We start from the raw sequence: 18,519 nt of genomic DNA on the forward strand, positions 1-18,519 counted from the left end.
TAGAAGCAGCGTTGCTCCTTTTAGCTTGATACTCTTTTCCCATAGATAACCCAAACAGTGACTTGTCTGCATGGGATTTGTGATTACAGGAATTTAAAGATGGGCTTTGCTCCTATAGATACGTCAGCTGACTTGGGGGATGAAGAACTGATGGGGCATGGGACATGGGCCTTGAATCACCTGTGGGAGGTGAGAACTTCTAGGTCCAGGCAATTAGGGTCAACTAGTTTATACTAGTTGCAGCTGCCAAAAAAAGGAGGCAACAGCCAGGTTTCTTAGAGGCAGTTTTTTAAGCACTTTCAGCAGAGACCAGCTATAAAGAAGGGAGATAGCAATTTATCCAGATAGGGAGTAGTGGAAGGCCTGGAAATTCACTTAACATAGGGATAAGAACAGTGTACTGCTTAGGCATGTGCCAGAATTTATCCTTTGTCAATGAAGAACCTATGAAGAACACTTATTTTTAAGTCTGACTTTTTTCAAGGGTAGGTTTCTGGTGGCCAGGATGTTTCTGATAGGTGTCTGTATTTTCAACAGTTAGCTACCTAGTTTATATTGGAGAATTGCATTTCTACCCAGTCTTTCCTTGCAGCAACTCTTTCTGTGTAATGTAGTACAAGAACTGTAAAAACAGAGCATAATAAATAAATAGTAAGTACTTGCAGATTTTATGGTGCAGAAAGCATGCTTTATTTCAGATTAACAATTCTATCTCAAGGAGGTTCAACAGCTAACAAGATTTATTACTACATTAGGAGAACTAAAGCAAATTTGAAGTGCAGGGTGGTATTTGATGTTGTAACAACAGTTTGTTTTCAAACTGTGGTTCATTGCTTAGTTGCCTGGAAGTGACTACTGGATGTCTAATACTACCACACAAACTCAATCGCTGCATCCTACAAACCTCCGAGAGGGGGTACTGCTGCTGCACTTGAGTACCTAAATAGCTTTGTTGACTAAGGGGATGGCCAGGTGATGTTACTTTTTTAAAGCTATTCAGGCAGTCAATATGTCAGAAACAGTATGCAGACAGTGGGTGAACAAAGTGCTGGCCGCTTGCACTTTGTCCGAAAGTTGTCAGTCAGGTATGAAAATTATGACATAATCAGTTCCAATGTAAAACATTAAAGCGATGCTTACAGGAGGGTAATTGCAAACACCACCAATGCCTTACATTTCTGATTCAACATAAATATTCGTGCATGTATGAAATACTATGCACAGTATCATCTCTTAGGTGTAGGTAATCTTCAACAGGGAGCCTCTCTACCTGTTGAGGCATTCTTAGACATCAACAATGAGTTGAGGCGCAAAAATTAGTTAAATGTTGAGCAGGGTAGTCGTTTGCTAAGAAACTTTCTCCTACCAACTGTTACTTCCAAAAGTTACATTTCAAAATGTCATAAAATAAATGGTACAAAACTTCATAACCGTTAACTTCGGCTATATACAGTATGTACATGTCAGTGAAAAAAGTGTTTAAAATTCTTGGGTCAAAAATGACTATAAGTCATAAAGTATAGCTCTGGACTTTGTCTCGTTCAGGTAGGTACAAAAATATTTTTTTTTATATTTACAGATCAGATATTTCAGTCCATATATGAATCACTTGTAAAAAGACAAGCGTAAATAATACAGATAAAGCTCTCTAAATTGATCGAATACTAATATTCACAGTGGCAGAATCGGAACCAAATTCATTTCCTAAATTCAGGGTATAAAGTCCACCGTCGTTCTTCTGGACATCCATGATGATCAGGGTGGTTAGGTCTTCACTGGTTTCAATGTGGAATCTGCCTTGCTGGTCCTGACTCGTAATTTTTCTCCCTCTGCAGTACCATGTTATTTCAGGAGCAGGTTCACCCGAAAAGGCACAGGATAGCGTGAGAACTTTTCCTTCATCAATGCTGATATCGGATGGGAGAGCTTCAATTTTCGGTGGTATTCCTTTACAGAACAGGAGAATAAATAACAGGTTAGTCTGTTTCCACTAAGCCAAGCAGCAGGTTTACTCTGAGGACTACTTCAGGATATTTGAAGCACTAACTCTACCAGTAATTGTATTGCTCACCTCTCAGACCCGATTTAAGCATTTTACTAGTTGAACTCTCCAGTTGAGCCATACTAGATTTCCCCATAATACTGCTGGAGCTCATCTCTACAAACGATTCTTTCATGGAGGACATGCTTTTGGCAGACATGCTTGCAAATTTCATTTCAGTCATGCTGCTACTGCTGAAACTGCTGAATGAAGCCTCTTGTTTAGAAGAAGCCATTTGAAAGGACTGAGAAGAAAAACTTTCGTGCATGCTTGCGTCTCCACTTGTCTTCAATACTACCTCTTTTGGAGGTTCTTCAATTAGAGCTGGGGAGCATCGCAAACATAGAAGGAAAAACCAATAACGTCACATTAACGAAGTCATGCAGTTCTATATGGTTAATTTTACAGAAATGAAGAGACAGCATAGTTTGCTTTCAATGGAAAACTGCAGTGGAGTATAAAATTGTTTACAATAATTTGATTCAAGATGTCCAAATTGCAGAGTAAATGAAACAAAGAGGAAATGGAAGTATTACCAGTATGTATGAGCTTGAAGGAAAAACATACTTAAGAAACAGGTCATCACATAGCTTTTCCCATTAGAACCATTACTAGAATTAGACACTGAGAAATTGTCTGTGTTCAGTTCATGTTTGCAGACGTTTTCAAACATTTTCAACTTCTTACAAGCATGGTACAGGAAAGCCTGTATTTCATGGCATTGTTTTGTAGCTATAAAAGGCAACAGAAAAGCTCAATCACTGTAGCTTTCCTTTAAACCCAAGCACAGTCATACAAGCAAATCATAGCAACCCCTTGATGCTAGGAACTGGGATATGGTACAGCCAATAAAATACTAAACTCAGTTCAGTTATGGCTAAGTCAACATTTTTATAGTGGAATTATGTTGTTTTATTGGAACAGATTCTGTCAGTAAATGAGGAAAGAAAGAGTAATTGCCAGCACCAAGGTCTTAACAAAGTCATCCTAGAAGGAATGCTCATAGCCTTCTTTTAACATGCATCTATTGACGTAATAGAGCATCTGTGTGCTCCTCTGTGGATGTTACAAACATTTCTAATGCTGTTTTAGTTCTGTATATATAATATACAGAAGAAATAGGAACTTGTTAAAATACCTAAATCAACATTACCAGTGGCTTTTATCACAAGTCATTTTAGTAGACACACCACAGCAAAAAAAGTTGTCATTAGTCTGAAGACAAGACCCAGAGAACAAACTTACGGAGTACAGTCAAGGATGCTGTAGCAGAGCACTGCCCGTGGTAATTTTTTGCTTTGACTGTGTATTTTCCAGTGTCAGTCACTGTTGCATTTCGAATCTCAAGAGAATATATGTTTTTAGAGCGTGTTACTCTGATGTGTGATGAAACAACAATCTGAGGAGGGAAAAACCGGTTTCATTAAGATCGGTTTTATGAATAATTTTAGTTTTTCAAGTAAGTATATTAAATAAATACTTACAGGTTGATTATTCTTAAACCACTCAATTTCAGGAGAAGGATCCCCGGAAACTTCACAGGTGAACAATACATCTTGTCCTTCATTGACATTTTGAGACTTAGGCTGCATGATAAATGCTGGTTCGTTGGAGCGCTCTTTAGAAAAGGTCAGAACATACTGGCATTTAATAATGCCTTCGTCAGTTTTACCCTCACAGGTGAGTATGCCTTCATCTTTATTGGTAGCCTTTTTGATAGTTAGTGTGTGATCACTTCCAGAAACGCCATATCTGTAATCATCTGAATTTCTCAGCTCCATTCCATTCAGCACCCATTTTATTTCAGAGGCACCAGGAATGCTGGCTTTCAATGTCACTTTCTGCCCTTCGGACAGTGTCATTTTAGTTGAAGAAGCTTTAATTTCTGCTTTCAATTGTTTGACATCTTCAGTAACAGTTGACTTTTTAATGACTTCTTGAACTGCTGCTTTTTCTTCAGTCAGCACTGCTGCTTTCTTCTGGGTAGAAACTGTAAGCACCTCATCTTCTTTCTGAACTGATTTATGAGTTTCAGATACACCTCTTACCTGGGAATGGACATTTTTAAATACTTGTCCGGTAAACTGGAAGTTAGTTTTTGAAACGCCTCCTTCCCCAGTAATTTCACAGGTGTATTCCCCTTTATCAGATTCCATGAGCTCATGGATTTTGAGCTCGTAGGTGCCATCTGCTGCATAATGAAACTTGAAATGATGGTCTTCTTTCAGTTTTTTGCCATCTTTATACCAAGCCACTTCTCTGACGCTTAAAACACTGCTTTCAACTGCACAGGATAACTTTACCTTGTCTCCAAGAGTTTCTACTTTCAGATGTTGTTTTATCTTTGGTGGAGAAGCAGTTGGTAATTGTACTTTCTCTGCTGGTACTGTTTTGTCTTCAGGTGGTGACTTTGCTTTTGGGGGGCTGCTGATGGGTTCAGGAGATTTCACTTGTTTAGGAGTCTTAACTGGCTCTGGAGACTTTACATGAGGCTCAGGAGATTTGATTGTTGGAGGTGATGTAATTGATTTTTCAGGAATTTTTGTTCTTTGAACGGTCAAAGTAAAATGCGCTTCCTGTCTTCCTTCAGAGTTTTCCACCACTACAGTGTAACTTCCTTCATCTGACATCTGGACCGAAGAAATTTCAAAGGTAGACTTGTACTGTGTTCGTGTTACTTGGAAGCGCCGTGAAGAAATAATGGGTTGACCTGCACGGAACCATGTTATTGTTGGTGCTGGTTCACCGTCAACATCACAGGAAAATCTTGCCGTCTCCCCTTCAGAAACTGTGATGGACCGTGGTTTTGTAAGGATTGTTGCTGGTAGAGTGCTTTTAAATGCCTTGTGCACAGTCCTTTCTTCCAGTGATTTTTCTCCAGCTTCAGTGATTTTTTCGTCAGCAGCAGCATAGTGTTCATATGATAAAAGTGATTCTCTTGTTGCTGACATTTCTGATTTGACCTCTCTTACTGAGGAACTTGCTTCTGTAGCAGATGCTTTCTTAAATGAGGAGACTGCATATGCCTCTGTTTTTGTCAAGTCAGGTAAAATTGACCTTGGTACTTCTTCATCTCTCCGCTGGGAAGAGTATGTAGTGTAATCTCCTCCAGTAACATCTAGTGTTGCATAATCAGAGCATTCTCCTTTGTAGTTTGTGCATACAGCCCGGTATGTTCCACTGTCATCAATGTGGCAGTCGAGAATCTCCAGAGTTAATACACCACTGGTATTAGTAAAATGTATCTTACTGCTCTCCTGGAGCTCAATCCCGTTATGGTACCACTTCACTTCAGCAGTTGGTTTTGACTGGACATTTAGAATGAACCTGGTATTATGGCCACACGGTACGCGGTGTGAGCGCATTCTCAGGGTAATGCGAGGAGCATGGTCAAGGGTGAAAGGCTGCTGAGTCAGAACTTCGTATTTCCTTTCCATAGTTTTCTGAGTTTTCAAAGCAGATTTCATGGACTCATATCTAGAAAATATATCAAATCTTGCCATCCTCTCAAACCGAGAGAGCGATCTTTCACTAGAAACTGGGCTAGGTGAGCGTGGTCGAGTTCTCTCTGGTGTTGGGGATCTTCTCTCGCTTTCTTCAGGAGGCCGTGAGCGGGGTCGAATTAATTCAGATACAGGACGCATCAACTCAATGTAAGTTGGAGAAAGAGATCTTCTTCTCCTTAGTAATCTAGAGGGAGGTGAAAATTCCCTGTGAACGTGTTGTACCATTTCTATCTCTTCTTCTTCTTCTGATGTAATCTCAGTTATTTCTCTTTCTCTCCTTCTCCTGAGCCTACTCTTTTCCTCCTCTGCCATATATTCGAGCTCACTCCTGTATTCAGAGAGTCGCTGAGAAGTGCCAACAGGACGGAGCAATTCTTCATCCTCTCTTTCATCCATTATTCTTTGCTTTTGTTTAGGTGGCCTGTAGGCAGCCCTGTCGTGGCGTTGGCGAAGCTCTGCATAGCTTGCACTGGTCTCAGCTTTAGTTGGGATGTGATAGCTTGAATACCTCAGCTCTCTTTTTCTTTCTTCCTCTGAGCTGACCTGTGCTCCTGCAGTAGAATACCGAAGGGTAGACAGTTCAAAGCGGGGGGGGCTTCTACTTGGTGGGGAAGCAGAAAAGCCTAGCTCCAGCTCTTCTTCAAGACGCAGTCTTTCCTCTTCAGTTCTCTTCATGGCTAAGTAGTCATCAATAGGCAGGAGTAATTCCTCATCAGACAAGTCACCAAGCGATCGCCGCCTTGGTCTATAGTAATATTCATAGTCTGGAGATGGGACACGCCGACGTGCTGGTCTCACAATTTCAAGATCGTCCTGTGTTAGCTTTGGTATGCGCCATTTAGGCTTATACTGATCAGAAATGCGTGGCAGTGGCATCACGTAGAATTGCTCCCACCTGGAAAGACGTATGCGTTTCTGGCGTTTCTGAACAGTTCTCTCAAGTTTTCCTGGCATTTCATACTGGTCTCGCAGCCTCTTGTACCACTTCATGTCTGACAGAGGCACAAAGTGTTTAATATTCTGATCTTCCTCAAGAGTAGTGCGCACATGTTTGCGAGGCTCTGGGACTTCGTATGGCATACGAAGTCTTCTTTCTTCCTTCTTTTCTTCTTTCTTAATTTCGTATTCACCTTTGACAGTCTTAGTGCTAACAGCTGGTTTATATAAGATAGCAGCTTCTCTGAGAGCCTCTTGTGCAGTTTGTGTCAGTGGAACAGCTTCAGCCCCAGAAAGGATTTCTGCCATTCGTAAGGTCTTGTCAATTTGCCTCTGTACGTGCTTCTCCCGCTCTTCTTCAGTCTTGTACTCACGCTTGACATATTTCAAGCGTTCAACTTTTAGATAAGCCTGACAGCTTGTAGATCCAGCACTGTTTGTAGCCGTAACTCTGTAATAACCACTGTCTTCTGGTAAAGTATCTCTGATATGCAAAGCATAATAATCTAAACCCTCATGAATTATATCAAAGTTAGGACCAAAGGATAGAGGTTGACCATCCTTCTCCCATTTCAGCGTTGGTTTTGGTACACCAGATACCCTGATCTCAAAACTGACGTTTTGGCCTTCTTGACATTCAGCATTTGCCAGCAGTCTTTTAAACATTGGCCTTAGTGTGGCATCTGCTGGAGGTGGATGTGGAATCACAGTCAGCTTAGCTTTGCAGCTGTCTTCGCCATATTTATTGCGTGCCACAATACTGTATTCAGCATCATCCTCTTCAGTGACATTATGGATGACGAGTTGATAAAGACCCTTGTCTGATTCAAAAGTATACTTCTTATCATCATCACCAGGTTTGATTTTCTGGCCTGATTTGAACCACGTTAAGCGAGGTTCTGGGTGAACTGTTATAGTTACTCCAAACCTGACATTTTCTCCAACGTATGCGGTACGGTTATACAAAGGCAGAGTAAATTCTGGTGGACGCTCTAATAGTCTCATAGTATCAACTCGACGTTTCACTTTCCTGACAGTTCTGCATCTGTAGTGCTCAGAAATTTCTCTCACACCTTTAACAAAAAGTTCTGCATAAGAGCTGTCTTCACCATAGTCATTTACTACCTTGCATCTGTAGGTACCATCATCAGACTTAGAAACATCTTTGACATACATGGTTGCCACACCTTCTTCGTATTTGATTTCGTATTTCTCACTGCTTTCCAATTGCCTCATGCCAAAGTACCATGTGACTTGTGTGGACTGATCATAGTTTTCAATCCTACATACATATTTGGCATGGCCTCCTTCTTCTGTAACGGTATGCTTTATCTGCCCAGCAATGGGACCAATATCTATTGGCGCAACTTTAACTTTAGCCACTGTTACACCTTTCTGAGATCTAATTGCGCCTCCGCAGGAAATGCGAGCTACTGACACAACTGTGTTCCACTCCTTCTTTACTAGAGTTTGGTAGTAACGCCTGTGCCTCAAGGTCTTGATGACTTTAGTGCTGGTCTTTTCTGTCTGCTGTTTTAGCCACACATGGTTAAGTGCTTCAGCAGCTGTCATCCGAGCTTTTCTTTCCTTTACTAGTAGGCGATCAATGAAGTCCATGGCCTCAATGCTTATGTCTTTGAATGCTTCATCATCAAAGTTGTATTCAGCATTTAGAATATTTTCAATAACTTGTTGGTTTGTTTCAGCAATGAAAGGATTAATGCCACTGAGAAGTATGTATGTTAGAGCACCAACTGACCACATGTCAGTAGCTGTGCTGACCAAATCATGATGATGTACTTCAGGTGCATAATATTCAGGAGAACTGAACTGGAGTCTAAAGCTGTCTCCAGGCTTCAATTGTCTGGCTTGACCAAATTCAACAATTTTAACTACGGAGCTTCTTCTTGTGAAGTAAATAATATTGTCTGGTTTAATATCAAAATGTCCGATGCTGTGGCGATGTAAAAATTCTAGTGCATCGCAGACCTGGCGTACATAACTTACTATTTCTCTTTCATTCAGTTCAAATGAAGCTGTGCTGATTCTTTCAAAGATGTCAACTCCAGAAATGAATTCAAAGATCATGACCAATTCTTCTAGGCTTTCAAATGATTCATGAAGGTACAGGATATTTCGGTGCCTAGCAATATTTAGAATGGAAATTTCTTTCTTTACCAAAACTTGGTCAGCACCCTTTACTTTGACAAACTTGGCCAGGTAAGTCTTTTTTGAAACTGCCTCAACACAGCGGTGTACAATGCCAAACTGCCCACGTCCAAGCTCTTCTGCAATCATATATTTGTCATAGAGTTCCTTTGTGGAGTAGTGAGCTGCTTTAACTGTGGTGACTTCTCTGGTCTCGTCAACTTCTTCATCGTAGTTCGTTACTCTGGTCTTATCTTCCTTTGTTATAATTGGATCAGTAGGTTCAGAAGGCTGGCTTTGGCCAAACTTGTTTTCTGCAATTACACGGAACTGATAGCTGGTCTTGCCAAATAGGTTCACCACTGTGTATCGTGTATCACGAGCTTGTGCAACACGAATCCATCGCTCTGCTGTTGTAGCGCGTTTCTCAATAATGTAGTTTATGATTCTGCTTCCACCATCAGTAGCTGGTTCATTCCAGGTTAAGTTGACTGAATCCCTTGAAATGTCAGTTACCTTCAGACCTCTTGGTGGATCAGGCACATCAGCCACATCTAATTCAACTGTTTTTTGATCTATTCCAAATCTGTTTTTGGCACAAACAATGTAAAACCCTGCATCTTTTCTGTCAACACCATTTGGGAAAACAAGAGATGTGAATGATCGTGTGACAATGACTTGGTAGTGTCCATTAGTATCGATGAGGTCTTGTCCCTTCTGCCATGTGATCACAGGGTGAGGCTTGCCACTGAATGGAATCTTGATGCTCACTACTTCTCCTCGGAGGGCATGAACAGCTCCCATGCCTTCCAGGTTTTTGGGCAAGTGAATCTTTGCAGGAACTGGAATAGAAAGAGGAAGAAAAAACAACACATGATCAAAAGCACATGAGAAGAGCACCAGTAGTATTCAAAGCTTAAAAAAAATTTGTCTTGGGAATCAAGACCCTTCATTCACCTTCAACATCCAAAGAGGCAGTGCCAGACACAGATCCTCCTTGGTTGGTAGCTCTAACTTGATATACTGTGGCATCATCATCCGTTACATTTGTGATGACCAGCTGGTGATAGCCACCCTTGAATTCCTGTATCTTGATCTTTTCACCATCTGGCATGATTTCTTTGCCCTGTCTGTACCACTTGACAATTGGTTTAGGATGACCAGTGACTTTGCAGACAAATGTGGCATTAGCTTGAAACTTTACGTTCAGATTCCTTAGTTCTTCCTTGAAATGTGGAGCTTGAATTGGTACATCAGATTTTGGAATGACTGGTTGTGATACCTCACTCCATTCGCTTTCACCACCAAGATTTTCACATTTTACACGGAACTCATATTCAAGACCTTCAATGAGGTCTTTCACAGAATAGACGGTTTCACGAATTTCATCTGTTGTTACAGAAATCCACTTATTTTGTTTTTTCTCACGCTTCTCAAGATAATAAGTTCTAATCTTTGCACCGCCATCACTTGCAGGTGGCTTCCACGAGACAACACAAGAATCCTTTGTGACAGCACTTGCTACTGGCTGACCAGGTTGTCCTGGTTTTTCTGTAAAGAACAAAAAGATTCAAAAACTGAAGTGAGCTTGCCGAAGTAATTACAGGGACATACAGAAATTGATATTTTGGCATCCACTTACCAAATGGAGGCTTCATAACAACAACTGATGAAACCTCCAGTGCCTCACTAATTCCATATGTATTCTGAGCAGAAACACGGAAATAATAGCCTGCATTTTCAGTTAGGTTAACAATTCTACAGGTTGTGCCTGAAATGTTTGAAGATACAAGTTGCCATTCTGCTCCTTCCTTGGCTTCACATTTCTCTATGATGTAATTGGTTATCATAGCACCTCCATCATCTTCTGGTGGTTTCCAGCTTATCACCACAGAATTCTTCAGTATTGACTCTATAACAATTGGCCCTACCGGTTTGTCTGGCTTATCTATAAAAGAAAAGGCACGATATTTTTAGTTCATTTCCCAGTAGATATTTGAGAAAACATTCCACAAAAATACCGAAAATAAAATTAATTACCTTGTATTTCTACATTAAGCATAGTGTCAACTGTTCCAAATGTGTTACTGAGTTGCACTTTGTACTTCCCAGCATGAGTCTTGTGCTGGACATTCTTAATAGCAAGATGAGTATAATGCTCCGTATTCTCAATAGTGACCGTTTCTGATCCTCTCAAAGGTTTGTTGCCATGGAACCAAGTTATTGCTGGTACTGGTCGGCCAATATATACAACGTGAAGGCGGAGGGTGCCACCTGCACCTGCATAGTATTTCTCTTTCAATGGGAAGCCAGGATGGAACTGAGGAGGAGCCTGCAATAGTAGCTTGCCACTAGTTTCAATTTCTCCGACATCATTGGTAGCCATACAGGTGTAGAGACCTTCATCCTCCTGTTCATCTGTTATTACTGTCAGTGTATGGTTGCGTCCATCAGATGACATTTTGTATTTTCGGCTTTGCACCAGTTCTTTGCCAAAGCGGTACCATTTAATATCCGGCAAAGGTCTCCCAACAATCTGGCACGTCAGCTGAGCTGCTTCACCCAGTTTAGTTGTAACATCCTGCATTTCTTTTTTTATGGCAGGTGCTTCTCCAGCTACAACAAAGAAAATTAAAAAATAATGAAGATTACCATGAAATTTTCCTCTATTACTATATTACTGGAAATTAGTTTTCATTTATACTTGTGCCTCTCATACTTAAAAGACTGTGCTTTAGGACAGTCATGTTGGCAAATAACAGGTGAAAGAAATAGGCAGCATGTTAAGTGACCTTAACCTTAAGTTAAGGTTTATGACACAGCAAATCATAACAATATCACAGCAAATATGACAACAATGTATTTTTGCTTACATGTTAATTTAGTTTTCACTGCCATAGCAGTCCTTCGAGGTCTGCTGAGGCCAGTCTGATTTTCTGCAAAAACACGGAATTCATATTCTGTAGCCTCCAGTAAACCTCCTACTGTAAACTGCCTGTCCTTGATGCGTTCTTTATTGCATTTTTTCCAGGTGCTTTCTCCAGACTGTCGATATTCAACCCAATAGCCAAGGATCTCTTTGCCACCATCACTTTCAGGTCGTTCCCATTCTAACGTAATGCTGTCCTTAAATATAGAAGTGATCTCAATTTCTCCAGGTTGGCTTGGTTTGTCTGAAAGTTAAAATAGATACAGAAGATAAATTCTGTAAATGTCACTAAGTTGGTCTTCAGAACATCTTGGTTTCTGTCAATACAAGCATTTTCTTACCAAATGGATCCTTGCATACAACTGGTTCAGAAGCAGGACTTGCTTCACTTTCACCAATGTCATTTTGAGCAATGATACGGAATTGATATTCAGCATCTGGAACAAGACCTGTGACTGTGTACATTGTCGTGGTAATCTGTGTCTTATTATGCCGGACCCATTTTTGTGTAGATGTCTCTTTACGTTCAATGTAGTAGCCAGTTACGCGAGAGCCACCGTCATCTTTAGGTCTGGACCAGGACAAGTTGACAGAACTCTTTGTAACATCAAGCACTTCAGGTGGGTTGTTTGGAGGCTCTGGAGGATCTGTTAATAATTATAATAACACAAATAATAGAAATAATAGTGACATAGCATTAAAACATTTGCGTATACTATTGCACTTTTAGAACCATAATGTAGTAATTAAAAATTATTAAAAAAAAAAAATCTAAAAGGGGACTTACTTAGAGGTGTCTTTGGTACTGCTGGTTCTTCAGATTTGAGAGATTTGCTAATACCAAAGTGGTTTTCAGCAGAAACACGGAAATGATATTCCACATTTTCTTTGAGCCCTTTCACCACAAGAGATGTCCCTTTTACTCTAGAGTCAACAGTGTACCAGGCAGTCTTTGGTACTTCTCGTCTCTCAACAATATAACCTAGGATATCTGCACCACCATCATCTGTAGGAGGTCTCCAGCTTACTCGGACAGAACGAGCTTGTATATCGTCATACTCAAGTGGCCCTTCTGGTGGATTTGGAATGCCAATCACTCTGACTTTAATATACACAGCTTTTTTGCCACACTTGTTTTCAAGTGCCAAATCATAGGTTCCAGAATCTTCTCTTTCTGCATCTTTGATCACAAGTTCTGTGTGAGAGTCAGAAGTCGCAATCATGGCCCTCTTGCTGATGTCGTGTCCTTCTTTTGTCCATTTGCATATTGGGATGGGCTTACCCTTAATGGGTATTGTAAGCCTGATAACTCCACCTTGTCTCACCATGAGACCTTCCTGGTATTTTTCATCAAGTTCATAGTCAGGATATTCTGTAAACAAAATTAACATGTCATACTATGTCTGTTTTACAGGTGATATCATACCTGCTTTAGGCAAATAATTTTTTAGGACAACTTTCAAAAAGAGTTAAGACTTGAATTGTCTTACCAAGCATTTCTGTTATCTTGACTGTTCCTGGCACTTCAGCGGGTTCTCCTGGCCCACCAGCATTACAGGCTAGCACACGGAATCTGTACTCTGCACCCTGGGGGAGATGTGTCAAGGTGTATTCACGAATCTTGGTTGGCGTGGTATTGCATTTAGTCCATTCAAATTGATCAACCTTCTGCATCTCAATTAAGTATCCAGTAACTTTAGAACCACCTTCATCTTCTGGTGGACTCCAAGCCAGGGAGACAGATGTTCTTGTAGTATCGGTGACTCTTGGATTCTGAGGTTTACCTGGAGGAGCTGGAAAAGAGGATCAGGTTGGGGCACGGAATCTTTTTAATGAATATTTAAAAGATGTAACAAATGCTAACTTGCAACATACGATCTGTATTAAGTCTATAGGATTTATACAGGAAAACTTAGAATGAAAAATTTTCACTAATATTTTCTTGGTTTTCTTCAGTTAATACACCCAGATAAATTTCCAAATTAGAAAAAAAGAGTAAATTTTACTAATACCATTCCTTTCTGCCATAATATGCTTAGTCTCTGTAGGAAATTACTTACCAATTGGATCTCTGGCGACAGCAGACTTGGAAGGACGGCTGGGTTTCCCAGTGCCTCTGGCATTGATGGCTGTGACTCGGTGTTCATATTCTAATCCTTCAACCAACCCAGTGGAACGGTAACGAGTCATAGTGACTGGAACTTTATTTACACGGATCCATCTATCTGCTCTAACTTCTTTGCGTTCCACAATATAACCGGTAATCTGTGAGTCACCATCATCTTCTGGAGGATACCAAGTTAATGTCATGCCGTCACGAGAGATATCGAACACTTCTGGAGTGCCAGGAGGACCAGGAATACCTGTAAAAACATAACACATAATTAGTGAAGCAAGCATCAAATGATTCTACACATTAGTATCATGCAACATATTGCAAATGGCAATGTAACATCAATATCCTATCAAACTCTTCTTATCAACAGATATCAAAGTACTTCACAAACTAGGTCAGTGAAACACTCCTGGTTTTGTAATGGGGTAAAGCAATTTTTAAGGCTAATGGTAGACCTGAGCAGAAAATCCAAGTTTACCATCCAGATTCTGTGCAGTACATCTATAATGCCTATATAGGCTTATGGATGGCATTTTGCTCTGGAAATACACAAGACTAGTGTGCATCATAATGCACCAGCTTATTTGGTGAAAGGCAGTAGTAACATCTAGAAAAATCTTATCTATGTGTGGCTGTATAAACCCATTTAAATATATATTTTTATTTTTAAAGAGAGAATAAGCAAGAATTCAGACTTACGGATTCTGCTCTTGCATTCTATAATTTCAGACTGCAGGTAAGATCCGATTCCAAAGCGGTTTGTAGCAGCCACACGGAACACGTATTCTGCACCTTCAACAAGTCTGGTGAATTTAAACATTGTTCTGGTTACTGACTCTGAAACTGGCAGCCATCCAGGACGGTGAGCGTCACGCTGTTCTACCACATAGCCGCTAAGGGTAGCTCCACCATCCAGCTCAGGTGGCTCCCAGGAGATGGTTACATAGTTTGAATCAATTTCATCAATTCGGATAGGTCCAACAGGTGGTCCAGGTTTGTCTAGAAAATAAATGAAAATTAAAAGACAAAAAAAAAATGTGGAGAAAAGGAATCGTATTGCTGATGTAACAAAGTTCAGATGGAAAAAAATCATGGACAATTATTTTCATAAAAACTTACCAAGGATTATAACCTTAATCGTATCAGTAACTGTTCCAGTTGTGTTCTTCAGTTCAAGTGTATACTCTCCAGTGTCATGTATGGTGGTCTCACGCACAGTTAATTTAGCCATTTTGGCAACAGTCTCCATTTTGATGCGTTCTGATTCTTTTATTTTAGAACCAGCAAAGAACCAAGATGCAGCTGGAGGCGGTCGTCCTTCAATTGGAATAGCTAACTCAATGGGCTTGCCAGCAGGTACATGAATCGTCTTCTGAGGTATTCCAGTGAAGTCAATTGTTGGTAGAACTAAGAAAAGCAGATAATTGTTATTTTAAAGATCCATTTTATAAATGCCACATTCATTTGGTGTAAGCTTCACCCTGTTATTTTTAACATTAGATATCTACCTTTTTGATCTTGTACTGTCACTGCTGTGACAATCTCTCGTGGTTCTGACATGCCCTTCTGATTCTGTGCTCTGACCCTGAACAAGTACTGTTCACCTTCATTGAGAGAGATAATTGTATGCTCGTAGACGGTAGGCTTCAGTGTCACTACTTTCAACCATCTTTCTGTTCCAGCTTTGCTGGCCTCAATAACATAGCCAGTCAATCTGCTGCCACCATCATGTGGTGGTTTCTCCCATGCAAGAGTAACAGTTGATTTAGTGGTGTCAATCACTTCGAGCTTTTGTGGTACCATGGGGACATCAGATACTAGTACTGCATCAGATGTTTCACAAGCTTCACCAATGCCATAAATATTTTCTGGTAGTACTCTGAAATAATACAAAGCTCCTTCTAGAAGTCCAGTAACTCTATAAAATGTCTTGCTGCATTTGGTAGTGACAGTCTTGTAAGCTCTCATGGAAGCTTCACGTTTCTCAATTATGTAATTGTTGACTGGGGCTCCACCATCAATGGTTGGAATATCCCAAGTAAGTGTCACAGAATCTTTTGATACTTCCTTAATTCTCACTGCAGCTGGTGGACCAGGTGTATCTAAAACAAACAAAAAAAAGATACTTTTTTTCCTTTTGGATCCTTTCTTTTTAAAGTCAATGACTGTTTCTGCATTAAAAAAACAATGCTGGGATTCGATTTATAAACTAGCACAGCTGTAGAAACTATGTATTTTCCTTTGGATTGGATAGTTTCTCTGACTTTACAAACATTCTCCTGCAAACTTCCTTTGGAAATGAATTACTTTCTTATTCCTGAGCAATGTGCACTACGAGTGATATAATGCCCACATACAATCGTAGCAGTACTTACCATACACTTTTACAGAAACAGTCGCAGATTTTTTTCCTGATTGATTTTCAGCCTCTATGATGTATTTTCCAGCATCATACCGATTAACTTTGTCCACAATAAGCAGAGTGTAGCTGTCTGTAGTATCAATAATAGCTCGACTTACAAGGTCCACACCCTGCTTGCTCCATGTGATTACGGGAGCAGGTCTGCCAGATACAGAGACCATTAGGCGCAGGGAACCACCAGCTCTGACCGTAACTGTTTTCTTCAGATCATCAGCAAGCTCAAGCTCAGGTATTTCTGATGAAGGGTGTAAGAAACATGGAATTAATTAATCTTTTAGTAGTTCTAAAGGAAAATACAATTATTCCTCAAAATATACATTGTCTTCAAATTACCTATTCTTTCCACAGGTTCTATTTCTGCTGATGATTCACTAAATTCACTCATACCATTCACATTTGTAGCAGCAACTCTGAATTGGTATTTCTGGGTTGTTTTAAGACCAGTCACGGTGAACTCAGCATTCCTCAGAGTAGCAGTTGTATGTGGTCGATACCACTGTTCAGTACCTTCTTCTTTCATTTCAAGAACGTAGCCTAAGATGTCAGCACCACCATCATATGTGGGCTTTGACCATGCTAAACTTATGCTGTGCTTAGTAGTATCCACAACTCTTGGAGATGAAGGTGGTGCAGGAGTATCTTTGAAAAAGAAGAAAATGCATTTCACATCGGTGCAGGAAACATTTTACAGTTAAAAACAACTTCTAAACAGCTAATGCCAGGAAATGCATTTAAAATTAACTATAACTGCTTTTGAGTTCATTCTAATACTAGCTAGTTCAGTGAGATCCTGTGTGGTTTTGAGTATCTTAGTCAAACTGTCACCATGGGTTTATGCTCCATTATTACAAGTAGATAATAAAATATGTTTTAAATGTAGTAACTTACATGATGGTTCTTTACATAACATGTACTGTGAAGCTTCGCTAGGCTCACTGTTCCCAGCAGCATTCACTGCAGTGACACGGAATTGGTACTGGCTGCCTTCCATGAGACCAGTGACTTTCAGTCTGGTATCATAAACAGTGTAATCTCTGTTCACTCGTGTCCAGCGCAAACTTTTCCTTTCACGTTTGTCCACAAGATAGTCCTTAATCTCACTGCCACCATCTGATTCTGGTTTTGTCCACTGAATAATGATATGTTCCTTGCCAACACTCACTTCTTCAGGAGCACCAGGCTGTGTTGGGATAGCTGTTTTTTTGTTTTTTTTTTAAAGGAGAAAAAAAAAAAAAATTACTGTTTATCTGTGAGAAACATTCCACAAATTCTGATGCAGAATAGAAGGTAGTAGCACTCACTGAAAGCATTCCTGGCAATCACAGGTTCTGTTTCAAGTGGAACGCCTGGTCCATATTTGTTGACAGCTCTCACACGGAAGATGTATTCATTATTTTTAATAAGTTTTGTTACCACACATGATAAAGTCTGACATTCAGCCTCAACAATAACCCAATGAAGTCTGCTGGTTTCACGCCTTTCTACGATATAGTGAGTGATTTGCGCACCTCCATCTTCTTCAGGCATGTTCCATGCCAGAGTACATTTCTCTTCTGTTACTCTGCTAACAGTGATTTTGCCTGTGCATGGACCTGGTGAATCTGGGTAGAGATGAAAATAAGTATTGCTAATAGCAGCTAAGGAAAAGCATCTCACTCTTATTTAAAAGAATGTGGGTTTTTTAGCATACTAAGTATGAATATTACTCATGGGATACATACCAAGAACTTTGACAAGAACGGAAATTTGTTTCATCCCACTGGCATTTTTAACTGTTAGAGTATATTTTCCACTATCACTTCTGTCACAGAACTTGATAATTGCAATGGCTCGTTTGCTGGTGTATTGCAGAGATATCTTTTCACATAGATCCAATTCCCTGTCACCTTTGGACCAGAAGACTTTTGGTTCTGGTTTCCCACCAATGGCTGCATCAAGAACAAGATCCGATCCAGCCCTAATAGTCACAACTTCTCCCTGCAGTCTGGCATCGAGTTCAGCCTTTGGTGGTGCTGCCATAAGGAAAAAGAGATTAAAAACAAATTATGTAACAATACTAAAAATGGAACATGGTGTTTTTAATTTTTCCAAGTGAACGTTTCTTACAGTATTCATCTTTGCAAATGACAGCACCAGTTGATTCAGAGCCTTTGCTAATCACACCAGCAGCATTCTTTGCTAGTACACGGAATTCATATGCTTCATCTTCACTAAGAGCTGTCACAGTAAAAAAGTTTTCTGAGACAATGGTGTAATTGCATTTCAGCCAGCGTCCATCACCAGTTTTGTTATATGGTTTGCGCTCTATAATATATCCAATAATTTTGCTTCCACCATCATAAATGGGTGCTGACCAGCTTAGCGACACTGTAGATCTAGTGACATCGGTTACTTCTGGTCTTCCTGGTGGATCTGGAGGAA

The 18,519-nt window shown here is 40.1% G+C and overlaps 1 protein-coding gene across 1 annotated transcript in view; it reads right to left on the minus strand.

Moving 5' to 3' along the window:
• Positions 1-666: 666 nt before the first annotated feature.
• The window catches only part of TTN (titin), a 244,575-nt gene continuing 226,722 nt past the window's right edge, over positions 667-18,519 (minus strand). Inside the window, exons 236-256 of the mRNA XM_010283656.1 lie at positions 18,205-18,510; positions 17,820-18,110; positions 17,400-17,699; positions 16,987-17,292; positions 16,432-16,737; positions 16,052-16,333; positions 15,185-15,778; positions 14,796-15,083; positions 14,376-14,675; positions 13,621-13,923; positions 13,051-13,353; positions 12,348-12,932; positions 11,902-12,207; positions 11,505-11,804; positions 10,672-11,247; positions 10,274-10,579; positions 9,589-10,182; positions 3,526-9,473; positions 3,287-3,440; positions 2,072-2,365; positions 667-1,947 (exon numbers count right to left, since the gene is read on the minus strand). Of these exons, the coding sequence (XP_010281958.1) occupies positions 1,649-1,947; positions 2,072-2,365; positions 3,287-3,440; positions 3,526-9,473; positions 9,589-10,182; positions 10,274-10,579; positions 10,672-11,247; positions 11,505-11,804; positions 11,902-12,207; positions 12,348-12,932; positions 13,051-13,353; positions 13,621-13,923; positions 14,376-14,675; positions 14,796-15,083; positions 15,185-15,778; positions 16,052-16,333; positions 16,432-16,737; positions 16,987-17,292; positions 17,400-17,699; positions 17,820-18,110; positions 18,205-18,510 (12,941 nt within the window). The 3' untranslated portion in view covers positions 667-1,648. The remainder of the gene's footprint in view (positions 1,948-2,071; positions 2,366-3,286; positions 3,441-3,525; positions 9,474-9,588; positions 10,183-10,273; positions 10,580-10,671; positions 11,248-11,504; positions 11,805-11,901; positions 12,208-12,347; positions 12,933-13,050; positions 13,354-13,620; positions 13,924-14,375; positions 14,676-14,795; positions 15,084-15,184; positions 15,779-16,051; positions 16,334-16,431; positions 16,738-16,986; positions 17,293-17,399; positions 17,700-17,819; positions 18,111-18,204; positions 18,511-18,519) is intronic.

The sequence above is a fragment of the Phaethon lepturus genome, unplaced genomic scaffold, assembly GCF_000687285.1.
Source record: "Phaethon lepturus isolate BGI_N335 unplaced genomic scaffold, ASM68728v1 scaffold15120, whole genome shotgun sequence".
Lineage (NCBI taxonomy): Eukaryota > Metazoa > Chordata > Aves > Phaethontiformes > Phaethontidae > Phaethon > Phaethon lepturus.